Here is a 20159-nt window from a genome sequence, read left to right as displayed (position 1 = left end):
AGCCCAGCGGCCGGGAGCGCACGCCGGGGCCCCGATGGAGCGGTACAAAGGTGAGGGCGCGGGTCCCGGCGCGGCGCGCACGCACTCCACTGTCGCGCCGCGAGGAGGGCTGGCTGGGGCGGTGGGGCTGCGCCGCTGGCGCCTCGCTTCCCGCCGGGACTCAGGTGGGCAGAGCCGGCTGCGCCCGTCCAGCCCGAACCTGGGCCGGAGACCCGGGCGACGGCGGCGCCGCGGGCCCCGAGAGGGGCCTCCTAGGCGGTGGCCGCGGCCGGGGCTCTCGGACCCTCCCCGGCGCGGAGGGCGGGGTCGGCGTGGCGAGGCCTTTCACCTGTTGGAGGAGCGAGGGTGCGCTTGGCGACCCACCTCTCCAGTCCCGGCCGCCCGGGAAAGATGCCGGGGCCAAGGAGGCCCCGAGTGAATTGGCAACGGCGCCGCGCGGCTTGGGGGCAGAGGAGCAAGTCGTTGGGTCGTCTCGCCCGGGCGCCTGCCGGAGTGGAGGGCTGCCCGCGGACCCCAGCGAGGAGCCTGAGCGGGGATGCGCTTGGGCGGTGGGGTGGGCTCGCAGCTCCACTCCCTCCCCGTCCTTCGGCCGCCCAGGTAACCGTCTGTCTCCAAGCCGTTTCCATCCCCAGCCAGGCGTCGGGGGAAGTGCGGGGCTGGGGGTGGGGGGCGCACGGGATGCCCGGCAGGTGGAGCGCGCGGAGGCGTCCGGGCCTGGGAGGGTTTAGCCCAGCGCGCAGCTGGGCATGTTTTGGATTTGGCCGAGGGCGGGGATCTTGGCCAAACCCTGATGGGCGGGACGGCCCGGGTCGTGCCCGCAGCCCGGCTCGCACCAGTGCTCGGAGCCCCGAGGCTGGAGTCTAGAAGCCAAGGATTAAAGAGCTTTTCTTAAAGAGTTACCCCTTAAGCGGGACGCCGCGGACGCTCCTTACACCCCCCGCCTTTCATTTCAGCCTCTTGCACCTCCCAGCCCTGGACTCGTCCCTGCCAAACCTGTGAGAGGAAATACTGTTTCTATATTTATTTCCCCCTGGGAAAGGGTAATAAAGGAAAATGCTCAGATTCCCAAGGAATCTCATTCCCAGTGGTTTCTCATTTCTGACATGACATAAAGGAACCTTCTGGGACCGGCTTTAGTTCCCTCAGCTAGTCGTGCCTAGCTTTTGATTTTTCCCACTGCTTTTTTCTCAATCTGGGTCACCTGGTTACAGGTGGGGGTAAAAGTTTTAAATTCTAGGCTGCACCTCACGCAGAAAGAAAGGGTCTTTGCCAAGGCCACGGGAAGCCGGCTGGGGGCGGGGGGACAGGGTTAAATTAATGGGCAACCTTTGGTTTCTTGTCTGTGAACCCTCCCTGGAGCCTCTATCACATTTCTAACGGACTGGTGGGGTTTTTTGTTTTTTTGGGTTTTTTTTCTCCCAAATTCTGCTGAGATCACGTCAGTTTTATGCCGAGATGACTGAATGCGTCCTTATGCACTCTCAGAACACTTGAAGCCACGGCCCCTCTCTTTGTAAAATGGAAGTTTGCTACTCCCTCTCCCACTCTGCCTCCCCCCTCCCCTCGGCCCTTTGGGAGGGACCGTCACAGAGAATTCAGGGCTTGAGTTGGAAGTGTCGGGCCTCTGAGGTCCCTCTTACTTCAGCACGTGCTGTATCTGAATTGTGAAATGAAGGGTTGCCAGCTGCAGGATGAAGGTCCCTGGAGCAAGCTGCTTCCTCAAATTAGCATAGTAACCTAAGTTAGGGCATATTATAACATTTGGGGTCTTCTTTCTAAATGCCCCGTTATTATCAGAAGCTTTTTGCATTAATAGCTTTTGACTTGGCCCTTGACCTAAGAAAGTCTTCTTAGTTACTTCTTTCTCTTGGGAGCTTAAAATCCTGGAGCTCCCACCCTGGAGTATCAGGGGTTTTTGCCAACTGAAGGACACTTAGTTTCCAGTTCAGAGTGTTTATGTTTTTGGTAACACATGTATCTGCGTTATTTTGCAGTAACTCAGAGAGTGATAAGTGGATGGAAACATTTGAGAATTATCTGGATTGCATAGGCTAATCCAACTCATCTTTCAGTGTTCCACTCTGGAGAAAGTCTTCAGGCCTCACCAGTGAATGCGGATATGTTTACTAACTACACGTTTCAGCTGCAGAATTTAGGGATCCCTCCCCCACCCCAGGGATGTAGAAATCCCCGTTCTTTTAACCTGTGCTTTGAACTCTTATTGAAAAATGACGTGTGTGGGCCAAATCTCAGATTAACCAGGGCAACTCTAACGGGAATCCATAGTTGTCTTATGCTCATCAGACATTGAGGGCAGTTTTTGTTTTTAGGGTAAGATTGAATCATTGTGGGATGACTAGGTATCTTTTAAACAACAAAGTTAAATGGAAAAGCAAGATTTACGTGGGTTCTTGAAATATATAAACATTATAAAGAAGAATTCTCACGACACTTTCAAATTTTGTCACTGAAATGCCTCATTCTGTGTTTCTAACTTCCTAATTTTGAGCTCTCCCAAACAGGCAGAATGCCTCGTTGCTGTGGCCAGATTCTCAAAGTGTTTTCTTTCATTTGTTAAGTCTTACAAAGCAGTTGACTTGGGAGAAATTGTTCTCCGTGTTCCCTAGCGTGTGTGTTACCTATTGTACATCCTCCAACCCTAGCCTGTCATTTTTAGACTCGGGGCTGATTTTCCATTGTTTTGTAGGATGTAAAGGGGGGTCTGGAGCTGAAGAGTCGTTGGAATGTCAGCCTCTCTTACAGAAACATTTCCAAACTTTTCCGCCATCCCATCTAAGCCATTTTGTTTAGATAGCCATGACTCTCTCCAGCAAAAGCAAAGGGCAGGGATTGTGAGAAGACTCTGCAGGGGTGTCTCCCAGAGATGGAGCTTTTATAAGAGTTCTCATAAAAAATGTTGGTAGATTTGCTGTTTCTTGTATATGAATCTCTTTGGTGTTGTGTAAGCAGTGCCAGCATCCACAGGGTCCCTTGAAAAGGCTCCCATCCTTGGATGTTTCCATATTTATGACTCTCATAAGGGCACCCTTGGATCACTGTGCTGGGGGGGGTGGGGGGGGGGGAGGTCATTGGCTGAACTCACAGCATGTGGTCAAGAATTCTGGTTTCTACTGCTCTTCCAGCTGGTGAGCGAGCGTGTCCAGGGCCAAATGTGACTGACCTACTATCTGTGGATTGCACTTGGAACCGTCCTGAGGAAGCTTCCTGAATTTGCATCATACTTGGATCCAAGCTGTCACGCTTGAGCTATTCACTTTAATTTGGATCACAGTCATTGGTTGAAGGTGTAATCGCTGTAATCGCTCTTTTTCTGTTTTTGTTTGTTTGCTTCTGAGTCAGATCACCTGATTCCCAGGAGAGGGCATGTGTGTTTCCTAAGGTACCGCAAGGTAGGGATGAGCAGTGAAGAGTCAAGCCAGTAAAACCACACAAAAGCTTGGGGCGCCTGGGTGGCTCAGTCGGTTAGGCGTCTGACTTCAGCTCAGGCCATGATCTCACACTCCGTGAGTTCGAGCCCCGTGTCAGGCTCTGTGCTGACAGCTCAGCTCCTGGAGCCCGCTTCGGATTCTGTGTCTTCCCCCTCTCTCTGCCCCTCCCCTGCTCATGCTCTCTCTGTGTCTCAAAAATAAATAAAAACATTAAAGAAAAAATAAAAACACATGAAAGCTTAAACTGGGATCTGTGGTCAGGGAAGGTCTGAGAAAGAAAAATCAGTTAAGAGAGAGGGACGGATTGATAATATTCATGTCACTTTCAGAGGAATCATCTGGATGTCTTTTTTTTTCTTTTCTTTTCTTTTTTTTTTTTTTTTTATGCCTAGGAACTCAGGTTTTTCCCTATTGAAGCTTTGCATAAAGCAGTGGTTCTTAACCTTAGGAACAATCAGGGGACCTTAAAAAAAAAAAAAAAGGGATATGTAGGCCCCACTCAAGATATTCTGATTCAGTTGATCTAGGCGTGCAGTTCAGGTCGTCAGGGGATTCTGACGTGCAGCCAAAATTGAGAATCACTGAAAAAAGATAAGTAGTTATACGTACATTGTATACATAGCCCTTCTTCACCTGGAAAATTAAAAGCACGTAGGGAATAAGACTGATACACCCTCCATACTCATGTGATGTGCTTTCGCCAAATCTGTGATGCCTCCAGAAATCTAACGTAATTCACCTTAAGCTATTATAGGCTGGAAAGGCGGTGGGAACACTGCTTCAAAACAGTCTCACAAGTGATACCGCACAGTCCTAAGCTTGGGGTTTGCTCGTGGTTGCACTTGACCCTGAGCCCTTGTGACTTTGAAGCTCTTTGTGCGGGAGCCCTTGATGCTTTGGCAATGAAATGGTCTGAAACAGAGATACTGAGGGGTCACCTGTGGTGCTGACGGGCCAGGCTGGGTGGCGGGAGTTCTGCTGTGGGCCCTTCCCCTCAGAGGGGTAGGAGCTCTGGGAACTGGGCTGGATCCAAGCACAATTAAAGGGCCAGGAGGGGCCAAGAAGCTTCAAAGCTAAGGAAGCTGTGCCAGTTTTCTTGCAAATCCCTTTAATGACGGGAAATGTTTCTCTAAAGGCTTCTGCCATTCAGAGAAGGGAGACTTTCTCCCCCCCCGCCCCCCCCAGCTGAGGCAGGGTGGCGTGTCTGCCCAGGCAGAGGCAGGAAGTGGTCATGGTGCCATGTAGAAAGCAGTGGCTTGGGAATGGGGAGACCCATGCATTCTGGTTCCTTGGATGAGTCACTGAGCTCTCCAGGCCTCAGTTTCCCCATCTAGAAAATAGGGTCCAGTGTTTGTCCATCTGCCTTTCCGAGCGCTCTTCAGTCCTAGTTGCTCTGTGGTCACTGAGGAATCTTTGGAGGGAGGATGTGTCTTTAGGAGAGAAAAATGAGGGAGGGACTGTGGGTAGCCCAACAAAGGTCAGCGTAGGCTTGTGATTCTTATAAATAAAATCAATTTCCTGGCAAGAGCCGAGAGCAGCAGACAGTGGGAAAGAGAATGCCATTGGCCACGTGAGGAATTTGTTTCTCAAGGACTTTTGTGCGAACGCTTCGCCAGAGATTGTTAGGGAAGGCCGGGGCCACCCTCTCAAACAGAGGATTCTTCACTCCCATTTGACAGACAGGTCAACTGAGGTCTAAAGAGATTAGGCAACAATTCAAAGTCAAGCAGGATACAACATCCCTGGGAACGGAGCTTCGAAAGGGTGGAACTCCTGTTCTACGAACAGCAAGAGTTTATCTAGAAGTACTCCGGAGGGGAGACGGGTGGGGGGATGGGCTAAGTGGGTGGTGGGCATGAAGGAGGGCACTTGTTGGGATGAGCACTGGGTGTTACGTGTAAGTGATGAATCACTAAATTCTCCTCCCGAGACCAATACTACACTATATGTTAACTAGCTTAAGTTTAAATAAAGTCTTGGCAGAAAACAAAAAGAAAGAAGTACTCAAAGCCATTTCAGACCCCTTCCTTATCTGTGTCCCTTTAGCCCGGAAGGGATGAGTTGCTCAGTGAAACTCTCCTCAACCTTCGGGACCTCATCCACATGCCTCCTCTTCCGGGAAGCCTCCCTTGATTCCCTCTGTGTTCCTGAATGACTTGAGGGATAGCCGTATTAGCACCTGGTACATCATAGGCACCCAGCAAATATTTGATGAATTAATGTCATGTTGTCTTATATGCCTGTTTCGTCTATTAGACTGAACACCTTCAAGACAGGGATCTTATCTTTCCCCTCCCAGTGTCCCTCCCCCCAGCCCCTGGTGCAGGGCCAGCACACAGGTGCCTGGGGCATAACTGGGGAGTGGGTGAATGAATGAATTCCAGGCAACAGGAACACGCATTCTTCCATGTTACGAAGCAAAATCTCAAAGCCGCATTCCAGCAGCGGAGACATAAGCCCACCCTGGTGGCCCTTGGCTTTCCCGACTTGAGCCTTATTTCTGTCTGTTCCAGCACAGGGGTGTTGCTGTCTGGTGGTACAGAGAAGGATCCTGCAGGTTTCTGCTTGTGAGTATGAGTCTGCCTGTGCCCGCTGCAGCCGCTCACCTGGCCTCCAGGGCTCCCGAGAGCGCAGACCTAGCTTTGCCCATGCTCTGGACTGATGGCCGAGGGGTCTTGTGGAGCTGAGCTCTGGCCTGGGCGCTCTGGGGCTCGGGATTCTAACCCGGCCTTTGCCACTAACTCGCTGCGTGACCTTGGGCAAGTCACTTAATCCCACTCTCTGGGCCTTGTTCCCTCGTCTGTACGAGTGAGGATAATGATCACTAACCTGCCTCACAGGCTGCTTGGTGGGATGAATTGTAAGAGCTGCTGGGAAGCGTTTTGAGAAGAGGCAACGTTAAATAAGTCTGGGGGAGCAGCCACCCGAAGACCTCTGTGGCATGGTTGTGACCCTACCGATTGCTGCCTTCTTGTGCATGTGTTGGGCGTTCCTCACAGCCGGCTCTGCCCGAGCTACTGGGAGCTCTGAGTTGGGGATGCTCAACCGATGCCCAGGGAGCCTAGCTGCTTCGAGAGGACCATCTGTGTATTTCTCTCGAACCGGCTGGAAAGGCGTTGGGCACGGAATTGCGCCTCCTTAAGCTTCGTGCGTGCGTGGAGCCACATCACGGCCGTGCCTGACTTTCCTCCGATGTCTCAGTTTACGTAGAAGAAACCTTGAGATACTTCAAGCTTTTTATACTAGTTTTCTATGCCGTGGCTCTCTCACCTCCTCCCTGGTTAGTCTCACAACGAACAAAAAAAAACCCCGCTGCGAGGGAGGAGCAGGGAGAATGTGTAGAAAAAGTAGGAGCCGGCATTACCCTGGGCGCATTGCACTGGCCCGGAGCAGAAGGAGAACGAGCCCAGAGCACCTTCACGTCCCATCTCTCTGTGAGCGTCACACATTCCAGGGAGGCGTGGGGAGGGTGCAGCACCAACAGCCATGGGGCTCTGCTGTCTTCTGAACAGACCCCTGAGTTCTCTTCCCACTTCCTTGAGCCCTCGCGGAGACTTCAAAGACAGCTGCAGGCCTGTGGGAGCGGGAGCCCTGTGCAGGGGCTCAGCCCAGCAGATTGCAAATTGGCCTTCTGCTTGCAATTGAACCCAAGAAGGACAGTCGGTCAGCTGTCACGTCAGAGAGACCAACCTGCTGGCCGAGGCCTCTGAGCGGGGCATATGTGCGGCCCTGCCTTCGGCGGTGGCTGTCCCAAGGAGAGGGACCAACTCTCCTGGTTCGCGTGGGACTTGCCTGGTTTTGCCGCTGAAAGCCCCAAGTCCCAGGAAACCCCTCCGTTCTGGGTGGATGGAGCTGGGAGGTCACCCTGTTCCCAGGCCTCTGCTTTATTAAAAGGCCCTGAATCCAGAATTTGGTTCCTCCATGGCAAAGATAAGCTACAGCGAATCATTCCATGTCTTTGGCAAGAAAGCGAAAGTCCAAAGCTTATAAACCCAGCAGTTCGTACCTAAGGTACATACCCATGTGCTAAGTGAAAGAAGCCAGACTCAAAAGTCTTGCGCACTGTATGATCCCATGTACGTGACTTTCTGGAAAAGGCAAAATGGCCGGGAAAGAAAACCCGTCCGTAGTGGCCGCGGGAGGGGGGGAGGGGTTGACCGCAAAGGGGTATGTGGGAAATTTTTGGAATGGTAGAAATCTTTACGTTTCAAATCTTTACGGCGGTAGAGTCCACAGCTCCAGGCGTTTGTGAAAACTCAGACCTGTGCAGTTAGCAGGACAATTTTTTTTTCCCCCGTGTGTAAATGACACCTTCAGGAAGCCGACTTTAAAACAAACCCTAGTGGTTCACGATGCTGTGGTACAAGACAGAGGCTCTGTTGAGTGCCCCCTGGGCCATCACCGGCGGTAAACAGAATCCGAGGTCTCCGTGTTTTCATGGCCGCAGCAATCTGGAGGGAGGTATAGCAGAAGGGGTGAAGAATTTTGGTAGAAAACAAAAAGGATGGACTGCTTGACAGCATCCTAAATGCAAGAGACTTTTCCATCCGGCGCAGACGGCGCGAGGGTGGGGGATCTCCCTCTAGTTAGCGAAAAGGAAAAGCAGTTTTCCTAAAACCCAGGCAGCAGACGAGCCCAAGAGGGTCATGGAATAGTGAAGCATTAGCTCCAGGCTTCCACCCTGGGAACTCTGTTGCTACACACATGGATCTAATGTATTGAATTGGGCACCCTTTCTGAAAGTCCTTTTTTTTTCCGTCCCTCACCAATAAAGTTATTGAATTGGAATTGGAGTACCCAAGTCTGCACCATAATTACTTCCTGGCTGACTTTTTGATTTTGGAAGTCCTGCTTGCCTGTGCTAGCGAGGGATGATTTTGAGGCAGGGAGAACCCATGATTTAGCAAAATAATGCACCTAGTCCCAGATGATTCCAGACGGGGGAAAGCCTCCTATAGGAAGAGCAGGTGTCACCAGCCCTTCCTGCCCCAGTCCAGGAGATGGGGTGCGGAATACCACAACAATGGAAGACTATTACTCTGGGGGTCCTAATGGAATCTGAAGATTGTGATGGTTGCCTTTTTTTTTTTTTTTAATCAAAAATGTGAATTGCCTTGTTCTTCAGGTGAACTGTGTCTGGATCTAGGACTTGGGTAACTGAACCCGTGTCTTCTCATCTTTCTTAAGTGCAGTGTGTTGAAAGGCTATAGAACTTCCATCCGCAAGGACCATATGGGCGTAGATCACTTTCAACCATGAATTACACAGGAGAACTTCACACATGCAACTCTTTCTCACAAATCTATCCAAGCCACTCGGCCTGTGCAAAGGGAGTTCTGTTCCACCTGTTCTTGGGGTATTCAGGAAGAATTTGGGGGGCAGTCCTTAGTTCTAATTGTCTTGACTTTGTTGGGGGGACACTAGAGGGGGAGGGGAAGAGGCAGGAAATAAGTTTTGTACATATTTGAAGTGAAACATCCCTGATACAGGGTCAGGCCTGGCTTATGGCCGGTCCGTCTAGGAAGGGGCTAGATTTGGGGCAGCCGAAGGGCTCACTTCTAGTTTGAGTACACGAATGGGAAGGCTGCAGAGGAGAACCTGGGAATGCATGGGTGGGGAAATCCCAGATAACTTCCTTACCTGGACTGCAGACTGTTAACTGCCATCTCCCCAGGGCTCCCCCGGCACACTAGCATCCTTTTGGGTTGTGGGGACTCTCTTAGCCTCCCTGTTAGACCAGCAAGTGGGAATCCTGCCATTTCCTTCCATCCTCCACCCTCATTTTTTTTTTCTCCCCCAGTTTTTACACAACAGGATTTATTCATGTTGACTATATTCAAGTCCCCAGATGGGGGGAGAAAAAGAGATTGTGTTGAATGAGCTTATTGTTTGGAGATTTCACTGACTTATTTAATACCCACAGTCCTGGAACATACTGGGCTGATTTACTAAAATTCAAATATGGTCCTTTTGGTAGGAACTCTGCTGGGGTGCTTGGGATCCTTGATATCGGGGTTGGGACCTATTGGGTGGTAAGTTAGACCTATTGGGACAACTCTTCATCTCTATGGTGTTGGGTCCACAAGGGGTGAATGTTCTCAGTTACAATCCCAGGCTCCTTATGAGCTTGAGATGGTCACCACCCTACTGTCCTTTGTATTGTCCGGCTTGTTATGGCATCCTCTCTAGTACAAGTGGGAGGGACTAAAGGGTGTTGACGTGCCAGATCTTGGGTTGAAATGGCAAGCACCCGACAACCTCACCCCTGCTGCTCGGATGCCTAATGCAGTGCGGCTGGTCCATGATAGTCATGGTAGAGTTGGATTGTGCGTCTTCTAGCAGGTTTTAGAGGTGGGGTCCCTGTAGTCGGTACCTCTGGGATTGCGGCTGAGGATCATGGCGTATGCGAGGGTCGAGTACAGTTGTCTGCAGTATAGCTGGACTGTGACATCTCCTGGTGTCTGGAGCTCTCGAGGATCTCCCGAGAGAGCCACTGCAGGCACTTGAGCTAGGTGAGGCGCGTGTGCCACTGGCGACCATGGAAGCCCATTGAAGTTCAGGTCCGTGTATCCCAGATGCCCTGGAAGTCAGCCTGTGACAGAGTGGGCCGGGTTAATGACGGAACCATCAAGGGCAAGTGTGAGTGTTTGGTGCTCCGAGACCCCTCTTGGGTGCTGCACTCAGGCTTGCTCCTGCACCTGGACATGCAGCCTTCTCTCTCTCTCTCTCTCTCTCTCTCTCTCTCTATTTTTTCGCCTCCCCACCCCGCCATCTTCTTTCATACCCGCATTCTCTCCTCTTGACTTTCTGCCACTTTCTTTTTTTCCTGACGATTCCGTTCAGGTCTCCTGAGTCTTGAGTTTAGAAAAGGGATTCCCCCTGAGAACCTGAGGCCAGAAAGATCCAGAAAGAACGAGCCTCCCCTTGACCTCAGATCTCTAGAAGTGTCGGGCTTTCATTTCAAGTAGCCGTGGCTAGAATCCTGGGCTTCCCCAGGGGGAGCTGATGACCTCAGAGCCAGGGTAGGGAAAGTGGGGCTTGCTCTCTGCCAAAGAGCATCTCATTCCTTCCTGGACGAGGAAGCCAAAGTGAAAATCTGTTCAGCATGGCCCCTGGTGTTTCATCAGGCCCTAGGAAGTGTCATTCCATATGGCCTAATGCAAAGAAGGCCACCTTCTCCAAGCCATTTGCTAACCCTGGGATCTTGCCAGCCATCCCACCTGGCCGAGTGCACGTTAGCGTCACGGTGACTAGGATTCCCGGGAAAGAACATTCTTATCCTCCCTCTGTGGGTCCTTAAATAGCCCTGTGTTCGGCTAACCTCCAAGGGGTGGGGGCTCCTGCCACTGCCACCCCAAGCTCCCTGGAAATGAGGATCAGAGGAGGCCCTGGTGTCTGCACAGGACGGGGGCATGAGAACATCGCGGCAGTTTGGATAAAGGGTCCAAACATAAAGGCTCAGCATTGACTACGATCATTTTTTCCCATTGACCTCCTGGCTTCTCCGTGGGCAGGCGTCCATTCCCCGCCCAGCTGATGTTGGTTTGGTGTGTGTAATTGTAAACAGTTCAGGCTGGGAGCACATCCCCAAGAGTTATGGGATCCAGGTGTCGCTCCCGGCTGGCCACGCACTGGTTCCCTTGAGAGTGGGGAAAGGCCGTCTTGTTCTCAGAGAATTTAATCTACGGCCATTGAGATCAGATACCTCTGAAGCACAACTCCCTCCCGTGCCCTCACCCTCCACGTCTCCACTTGGGCTGAAAGAGTCTTTGGGACTCTGGTTGATTGGTGGATCTCTTGGTGTGCGGGTTTTTTTCTCCTCTGACCCCAAGGTAAGGGCCCCGGTGCATTCAAGTTTGCAGAGAGGTATCCAGATGTTGACTGTGACAGCACCCCAGCAGCCCACACTCTGTGAGGATCAGGCGCGAGTCTGTGCACAGGTCACTCTCTGCCTCAGTTCTCCAGTGTGGCTGGACTCCTGACACGGGCATAGCAGCTGGTGGGCAGGGGCCTCTTGTCCTAAGCAGCGGACCTCTAGAGTGTGTAGATGGCTTTAGGCACTTGATTTTCTTTCCGTAACAACAGGGTTGGGAGTTGTCTCAGAGCAAAAGTAGTCTCACGGGTGGTGGTGGAGGACCCCTTTGGTGGGTTGGAGGAAGATAGGGGACCCTGATCTTGGGGTCTGGCTTCCTCCACCCCTTACATCCTTATGGCCTGAGATATATGTAGCTGGTAGGGCCATGGTGAAGGGGGAGGAAGCTAATAAGTGCCTTCCCTTCACAAACAGCAGACGTGAGAGGGACGTGCGTGTGTGTGTTTGTGTCACCAGAGAGGGGATGTCAAGTGACAATCAGCCCCATTTTCTTGTCATTTCCTAAAGCTCTTAAAGCCCTCCAAGGGTAAGATTGCTGGTTTCCAATAGGATGTATTTGTCTGCCCTGGGGAGGCTGAGGCAGCCAGGAGAGAGAAAGCAAGAGTGCCAGGAGACTGTTAGGGTGGAGTGATTTCTAGACTCCAAGCTTATCTGTCAAGGCTCATTCAGCCCTGACACCTTGACCTTGCTCCCCCCGCCCCCATGCCTTTAACCCCTTCCCTCACTGTCCCTCACACAACAACCCTTCTCTGCCTTCATGCTCGGCGGCCATGTGTCTGTGCGTATCGATTTCTCCCCCGGCTGGAAAAAATATTCCCCACAAATGGCTTTTTTTTCCCCCCCTTAAAAAATTTACCATCACTGAGTGTGAAAATGGTTTAGATTCAAGAGGAAACAGCTGGCTGGCAGAGGTCCTGGCGGGGTCTTGGGTAAGATTCCGCTGTGTCCCTAACGACTTTACGCGGTACATTTCTGGCACAAGGACACTTGGCAGTTGGGGAATATCGTGGCCGAGAACTTTCGTCAAGGCAAGAACAGCAGCGGGAACAGCTTCCAGCTGAGGCCAGGGAGGGAAGGCCTCAGTTCATCCGGGACGGTCCGGACCTGTCCTGTGGATGTCTCTTGTCCGCCTTGGTAGTTTAACTTGGGTGCTCACGAACACTTTTCTTCCTAGCATATTCCGCCTTTGGGTTTCTCTGAGATTTCAGTACATTGCTGCTGTAGCGAAGGTGGACCCAGATTTCTTAAGGCCCCTGAACCATGCCCTTTTGAGTGCAGATGGTGTCTAAGGCACTCTGTCACCGGCTGCGGGGAGAGAGAGAGGTGCTGTCCCCTGTACTGCCCTGGAGAGAATCCGAGCTCCTCCTTTTCATGGCTCCTCCTGTTTGTCTAGCCTCTGTGGCCATTCTCACTTTGTCGTGTGCCCCCCCCCCCCCCCCCCCCCCCGCCGCCCCTCACCCCTTCCTGAATTCCTTGTGGTTTTCCAAATTGGACTCGTGCTTTTGCTGTTCTGTTGGCCTGGATGTCCTCCCCTCAGGGCTGCCTGCCAAGCTTATCTGTCAAGGCTCGCTCAGCCTTTACCCCCTGAAGACTTTAACTGCTCACTGTACCTGTACCCCTGCCATCGTCCTTGTGTCCATGCTATAGTTGACAGGAAGTCTATATTCCCAGGAGGCTGTACACTCTATAAGGGTCAAAGCCTTTGTTCCTCTTTGTGTCCACAGCACCTCACCCCATGGGTGGTATATATACTGTGAGTGTTCAAGAAACTGGAATTGTGTGATTGAGAAATGGCTGCTGTCCTCAAGTTTTCGGAGAGTTTCCCCCCCCCTTTTTTTTTTTTTTGTTTTAAGATTTTTGTTTGATGTTTATTCTTGAAGGAGAGAGAGTGGGGGTGGGGCGGAGAGAGAGAGGGAGACACAGAATCCGAAGCAGGATCCGGGCTCCGAGCTGTCAGCACAGAGCCCGATGCGGGGCTCGAACTCACGAACTGTGAGATCATGACCTGAGCTGAAGTCGGACGCTTAACCAGCTGAGCCCCCCCCCAGGCGCCCCTGTCAGAGTTTTGATTACATCGAAGTTAAGGGCTTCTGTTCCTTAGTGGACATCCTGGACAAAGTTAATGCAGCTGGCAAAGAGGAGAGAGAGATGGACAGTGTCTAAAACCTGCCAGGGGCTAACATTTAGAACATACAACGAACTCCTGCAGATCAACCGGAAAAAGGCAGACACTGCAATGGAAATAAAGACAAGTAAAGGCTACGAATGGCAGGTTGCGGGTGAAGGAGCCTCCACAAAGCAAACGCGCATCTGAAGGAGTGCTTGGGCTCCTTGAGTCGTCAGGGACAACCCGCATGACCACCCGGGAAACTGGCAGGAGTGTGAGGCTGCAAGCTACCTAGGGTTCTCAGAACACGCAGGAATTTCCGAGCGGGTCCACGCAGGGAGGGTCTGAAGGTGATCTTTGCAGCATTATTTGTGCCAGTGGAGAGTGGGAAGCAGTCTCAGTGTCTCTGGGGAGAATGAACAGGCGAATGATGAGGGCAGGAACCCTAGAGAAATTACCCAGCGGTAGAAGCAGTGGATTAGATGTCGATCCGGCACCGTAGATGTATCTTTAAGACCTAGCGCTAAGTGAAAGGTAAGAAGCAGAATAGGTCATCTGACAGTCGCATTGACAGCCAGTAAACATTCACACAGCCGTACGCATTAAGCAGGAACACATACAAGCAGAAAGATACATACGAGAAAGTTCATCTTGGGGAGTGAAGAATGGGATATCGGCATGAAAGGGAATTGTAACAGTTTGCTTCTGGCGTGTTATTGATACCAGAAGCCTACAAATCTGAGTGGGAGCAGAACGTGGCATTGCCAGGGCAACACCGGAACGTCAGTCGGTGTCCTCTGGAAAGAGGGGACAGGGACTTCTCTCCGCCATACCCACCCCATGTGGAGGAGTCAATGGGGAAGTCATTTTCCTTATTGATTGTTGGGTTGTTCAAGATCCTTTGCCCCCGAGGTTGTTATAACAGCCACCCTTACGTTTGGCTCCAAAGCTTACCTTTGATCAGAACTGTCGTGGTAATTAGCAACTTGCCATTGTCCTGAGGGGCGGGGATGCTTGTAACCCACCCCCACATAAGCGTGGGGCAGTAGAGCTGGCTTCTGATAGTTGAGTAGTTTTTTAGTCGTCTCCAGCGACTGAACACACCTGGAGTCACCTTTGGGTCCTTGCTGCTGAGTACAGGTCACGGCCAAGAGCTTCTGGCCAGAGGTTTAGCAGATTGAGTAGAATGCTTTGGAATTGGGTTTTTCCATCTAGGACCTGATTGGTTGGAAATGAAGTTACTAGATCTGTGCAGCAGTTCAGTTTTGCTCCTCTCCACCCAGGAGATGGGAATATTCACTCCAAATAGGTGCACCCGAAGACGATAAAGTGCCTGTCCCACCCTGGGTCCGTTTGATCTGGGTACAGATGGCCTCTAACATTGTTTGTTCCATCTCTATTTCTGCTTGAAATAATGGTGGTGGTTTTTGTTTGTTTGTTTGTCTTTTTGAGATTCAAGGGTTTATGCGGTAAAGAGCCGTTTGGACCAGGAATAGCGTACCACCTGTTTTCGCTTTGCCCAGTGGTATGTTCTGTGAAGCTGCTGGGCCAGGAGGCAGGACCCAGAGCTGCCCAGGGTCTTGTCAGCGTGGGCAGAAGGGCGAACTCTTTCCCTCGTGGCTCAGCGGGTGGGCAGCAAATCCGACTGTGTGTAAAGCCAAGAACTAAAGGTTTTCAGAAAATGGAAAAAACCCTGAGGTTGGCTCGGCTGGTTTTGACTGTTTTCTCACTGTTGTTTCTCAGTGTTCTTAGACTCAGTTACTGATCTCTCTTTCTTTATCCCACCTGTCCGTGTACTAACTGGTCAGTTTCTGCCCCACATCTCCAGACCTGCCTTCTCAATTCCTGGGTCCACTGGAATGTTGACACCTGGGTGATGGAACAATAAAGATCTTCATTTCTGTGAAGTTCAAGCGTCACCCCCAGGGTCCTTTCCAGTTCAAAGGATTTGTGATTTTGCAGTGAACTTGCTCACATCCTTCAATAGCCCCTCGGCATGGGAGAATTTCCAAATACTCACACAATAAGTGCTTTCTTCAGCTTTGCTATGTGTTAGGTATTGCCTAGGTGTTGAGATCAAGCTGGTGCACTATTCTTGTGACTGCTGTCCTAATGGATCTCCCATTCCAGAGGAGGGAAGCAGACCACAAGTAAGCAATGATAGTTCTAAAAAAAAAAAAAAAAAGGATAATTTCAGGTAGTTGTAAGTAACATGAAAAACACACACAGGATGTTGTGGGAGTAATTCAGAGGCAGGTGTGGTCCCCGTATTAGCCAGGTGCTCATGAAGAGTCTGTCTGAGGAGATGATATTGGACTTGAGACCCTAATGAAGAGAAGGAGCCTGCTGGGTGGAGAACCGGGGTTGGGAGCTCCAGGCCAAGGCACCAGCAAGTGCAAAGGTGAAGCCAGAGATGGGGAGGGGTGGGGAGAGACGGGGTGGGAGACCTGGGTTGTGCCTGGGAGTTTGGGTCTCATTCCCTGAGCACTTCACACGCAGGTACATCTTGCTTCCCAGGGACCCGGCCAAGTGACCACAGCCTCTTCCAGATGAGTGGTTTACCACCATGTGGACTACTTTGGGTTCCAGTCTCTTGTCCATAGGAAAAAACCAAACACATCCTAAAAGAATATTCTCCCTCGCACTTCTCTGAAGAGGTTGAAGGTACAGGCCTACTGGAGTTTTCCACACTTTACAGGGTTCTGAGGGTGGGATTGGGCATGGGGCAAGCCCGCAGACCCATAGCTCATGGAGGGGAAGGGGTAGGATAATAGCCTGAGGATCCCAAATGATGGTCCCACCTCTTTCCCACCGGGCAAAGGCAGGGAAGGACTTTTGAACCACCCGGTGTCTCTGAATTGCTTCTTCCTTCAAGAGGGACTGAGTATTTTGCTCCCTCACTGTTCGGACTATAAGGAATATAATGGTGAAAGTTGTAGGGTTTACGAAGAACCGGTTCATATCGGGCTTGGATACCTGTGACCTTGGGCAATCGCTGTTTCTGGGTATCTGTTTCTTCATCTGAAAGGGGCTCATTACCCTCTTCCTGGGAGGTTTGTAAGGGTCGAGGGAAATCTCGTTTCTCAGTAGCAGCACACACAGCCGCAGTGCTAGTGATTGGTGGTAGGTAGTCGTGAGACAAGACATTGAGCTTGCCCGCGGTCTGCCATGTTGATTTCTGAGGCCTTAATCCTTCACTTTCGTTCATACCGCCACGAAGGCTGTGTGGGGAGGGGAAGCCAATTCGTGAAGGGCTGTTTCCTGTTTCTGAACCCGTTAGTGTGAGAACACCGTGCCTCATGAGTCCTCGGTCACCTCAGCCGTCCACATCTAGAATAGTCCCTGCTCTACGCACGTCCCCCGCTTGTTGGGAGAATCAGTGAAAAGCTAGGCAAACAAGTGGACATGTGTAGAAGGTGATTGTTTCAGTGTTGGGTTGGGAATTGCATCGCAGATGAAGGGAAGGCCACAGTGCTCCCCTCGTCGTTGCTGTTCTTAATTTTCAATGCAGAGGTACTCATGGCCGGAAGGCAGGCTCTGTCGGCCATGGGAGCCCAGAGTTGGGTGGAATCATGTCTGAATGTAGCTGATGAGAGGAGCAATTAGATGCAGGGTCGCAGTCAACTGAAGTCCCAGGAAGAGATTCGGTCGGGCTGGTGAAGTTCATTTCACCCCTGCAGGCGGTGGACCCTTCCACTCCAGAGTGCCCACCCCAACATGCAGAGGATGGTGAGCCCTCTGTGTCCCAGGACTAGTGCCTACACGGCCTGTAGAACATCTATTCAGAGACACTCGCTGCTAGGTGTATTTAGCTGAATCATCCCAGGCTGCTACGCCCCAATACAGTGGGGTCCCCGTGGGCCCAAGGAAGTCCTAGCCTCTGGGCAGCTGCTGCCTGGCAAGGGCTGGGCTTCTTGGGCCATACTTGTCTTCCCTCTCCTGGCTTCCTGCACTACCTCTGTTTGGGGAAGAGACCCACCCCCACCCCCCGCCTCCCGCAACTCACGTACCCTGACTCTCTTCATCTTCCCTGCCCTGAGCTGCTGTCTGCCTGATATTACGTGCATCATCATGAATCAAGAGTGATTATTTTTTTTTTTCAACGTTTATTTATTTTTGGGACAGAGAGAGACAGAGCATGAACGGGGGAGGGGCAGAGAGAGAGAGGGAGACACAGAATCGGAAACAGGCTCCAGGCTCCGAACCATCAGCCCAGAGCCCGACGCGGGGCTCGAACTCACGGATCGCGAGATCGTGACCTGGCTGAAGTCGGACGCTTAACCGACTGCGCCACCCAGGCGCCCCAAGAGTGATTATTAACAACAGTAATGCTGCTACCTTTTACTTTTTATTTCAACATATGTGCCATTCTTTTACCTTTGCAAATATCCCAGAGAGTTGTGTTTCCGGAAGCGTTGTGACAGCCCTTCTCCTCCTGGGGTGACTGAGGGCCTGAGCCTATGAATGTAACTGTCACACAGCCACCGAGTAGGAAGTTGTTTCTCCCAGAAGGTGGGTTTTCAGACTCTGAGCCAAGGGTAAGCTTTGCTGCCCATGTTTAATAATGACTGTGTTCTGGGCCCAGCTGCAGCATCCCTCTCTGGGCATTTTATTCTCACCATCCGACTCAATCCCTAGAGACTCCGGGGTCCCTGAAGACTTCTTAATCCCTAAAGACCTTGTGGGTACCAGCTCTCACCCTCCACCAGGCACCTGTAGCCTCCCTGGGGTGGCTGAATACCTGGGGGGGTTCTGACTGGAAAACCCTCTTAGAATCTTGCAGTGACATTCTTGGCATTGCTTCCCCGGGGGAGAAGTCCCCTGGAATGCAGGGACTCGTTCCCCTGAGCTAGGCTGAGCTAAGAATGTTAATAAAAGGCTTCCCAGAGCTTTTCCATCAGACACTTTCATCTTATTCCAGGCCTGCAGAACCAGCACTGGGTGTGGGGGCGGGGAGGCAGGAATCCAGCAGTAAATATTATTCTCCTCATTCTGTGGATGGAGGAAATGGAAGCCAGACTTCGAGGCCAGAGGCAGCCCAAGCACAAGTTCACCGCCAATGCGGTGGGATGCAAACCCAGCTCCGCTGGACTCTAGAGCACATTCTGCGGCCCGGTCTAGCCCGATGGCAGTAGACATGATCGCCATCCTCAGATGGCTTCAGATCGGACCCGCAGCCATGCCTAATCTAATGTTAAGTGCAGTGTGAGTCTGCAGGCTGCAGTCCGGCTGTCTTGGCGTACCCCTTTGGAACGGCCAGGAAGATTCCCCGGCCTTGCTCACGGCTGATGCTCGGCTGTCTCGGAGCCCCAGCCTGATGAAACAGACTTCCCTGAAAGGGAGCTTTTCTGGGTGCCTGGGCTGCAGGTGTTCTGCCTCCCTAGCGTGTTCCCTGCTGGGCGGGCCAGGCCTTCGCTCACGCTGTTCCTTATGACGGGGAATGGGCGCTCTTTCCCTCTGCCCTTCCGGTCACAGCCACCTCATCCCGGAAGCCCGCGTTCATTGATCACATCTGGCCCCAGCCGTTCGTCCTCCACGCGGGACGCAAGGGTCTCTGTTTCCCCTATTTCTGTCTCGTCCCCGCGGCTGGTTTCACACACAGCTCCCAAAGTGCACGGCGGGGCGGCGTGTGCCACGCGGGTGGCCCTTCACTTCGTTCCTGGCGATCCCCAGGAGTTTCTGCCCGGTTTCGCAGCTGCCTCCTTTCCACCGGGCCTTGAGCGTCCAGAAGTCTCCGCGGGGAGTGTGGACCCAGGGCTGCTGGGGGGCACGTGGAGGCTCGAGAGAGGCGAGGCGCCGTCCCCAGCCACACGGGCGTGGCTTGCATGACCAGCGCTCCTCTCCGCGGGCCCGGAGACGGGCGCTTCCCCAGCAAACGGGGGGGCCTTGTTTGCCGTGTACCCCCCGTGCCACCGTGCGCGCCGCACCGCGCGCAGTGGCACGAGGGTGGGCTCTCGGGTGGGAGGGGGAAGGTGAGCGTTTTCCCCATTTCTCACAGTCTGGAAGAAAAGATAAGTGACGGGGTCCTCCCTTGGGAAATACATCTCACCGCGGGCAACATTCGGCCACACGCCGTTCGTGCCCAACAGCTGTCTCTCATTTGCTGGCAAATGTTCCCAGTGATGAATGTCCTCCGTCCACAGTCACAGCCGTCCCTAAATGGAGGCTTTGGACAAGTGCAAAGGGAACAATGGCCCTTCTCAGAGAGCTCTCAGCAGACGCTCCCAGTGAAGTTGGTTCATCACTTGGAGCGGAGTCAAGATCATAGACAAGATGCCATTGATTCAGCAAGGAAGGCCCTAAATGGCCGTGGAGTTAGAGGGGCTGAAGGCAGCAAGAAGCAGCGATAAGGATGGGATTCACGGCTGCCGGGACAGGCCTTGAATAAGCAGAGTGAATGAGTCCACCTTTCAGATACCATCTTCTAGAAGTCGACTTACGGCCTGACGGCCCTTCTTCTTGATACATTTGCAAAACCCTCTGCAGTCATTATAGGAGCACGGTTGCCACACTTGTGTTGTTGAATGGCTCAGGGAGATGAGGGACCGATGGAGAAAAAGAGAAGGTGAGCAGGGGTGGTCGGGAGAGCCGGTGACGACTTCTGGCCCCAGGGCTAGGCTACAGCTGGGAGAGGTGTCTCTGTGCCGTTGGCCTCAGGCTGAGCAGCCGCAAGCCCCTCTTTCCACCAAGTCCCAGGTCCGTTCTCCCTCTCTGTGTCCCTGCTGACTTT

At 52.3% G+C, this 20159-nt stretch overlaps 1 protein-coding gene across 7 annotated transcripts in view; it reads left to right on the top strand.

Moving 5' to 3' along the window:
* Window positions 1–6: 6 nt before the first annotated feature.
* Window positions 7–20159, top strand: part of AFAP1L2 (actin filament associated protein 1 like 2) — a 98455-nt gene continuing 78302 nt past the window's right edge. For 6 of the 7 annotated variants that reach the window (XM_040486529.1, XM_040486530.1, XM_040486528.1 and 3 more), the window contains exon 1: window positions 5963–6016. Coding sequence is in view for 1 of the 7 variants with exons in the window: in XM_040486527.1 (XP_040342461.1) it covers window positions 35–50 (16 nt within the window). In the remaining 6 variants the exon portion in view is untranslated. Of the gene's footprint in view, window positions 51–5962; window positions 6017–20159 lie in introns of those variants that run through there. The other variant, XM_040486527.1, reaches the window with a different exon arrangement.

The sequence above is a fragment of the Herpailurus yagouaroundi genome, unplaced genomic scaffold (genome assembly GCF_014898765.1).
Source record: "Herpailurus yagouaroundi ecotype Mexico unplaced genomic scaffold, PumYag 163, whole genome shotgun sequence".
In the NCBI taxonomy this organism is placed as follows: Eukaryota; Metazoa; Chordata; class Mammalia; order Carnivora; family Felidae; genus Herpailurus; species Herpailurus yagouaroundi.
The sequence above is the reverse complement of the archived record's forward strand: the minus strand, read 5'-3'. Positions and strand labels throughout refer to the sequence as shown.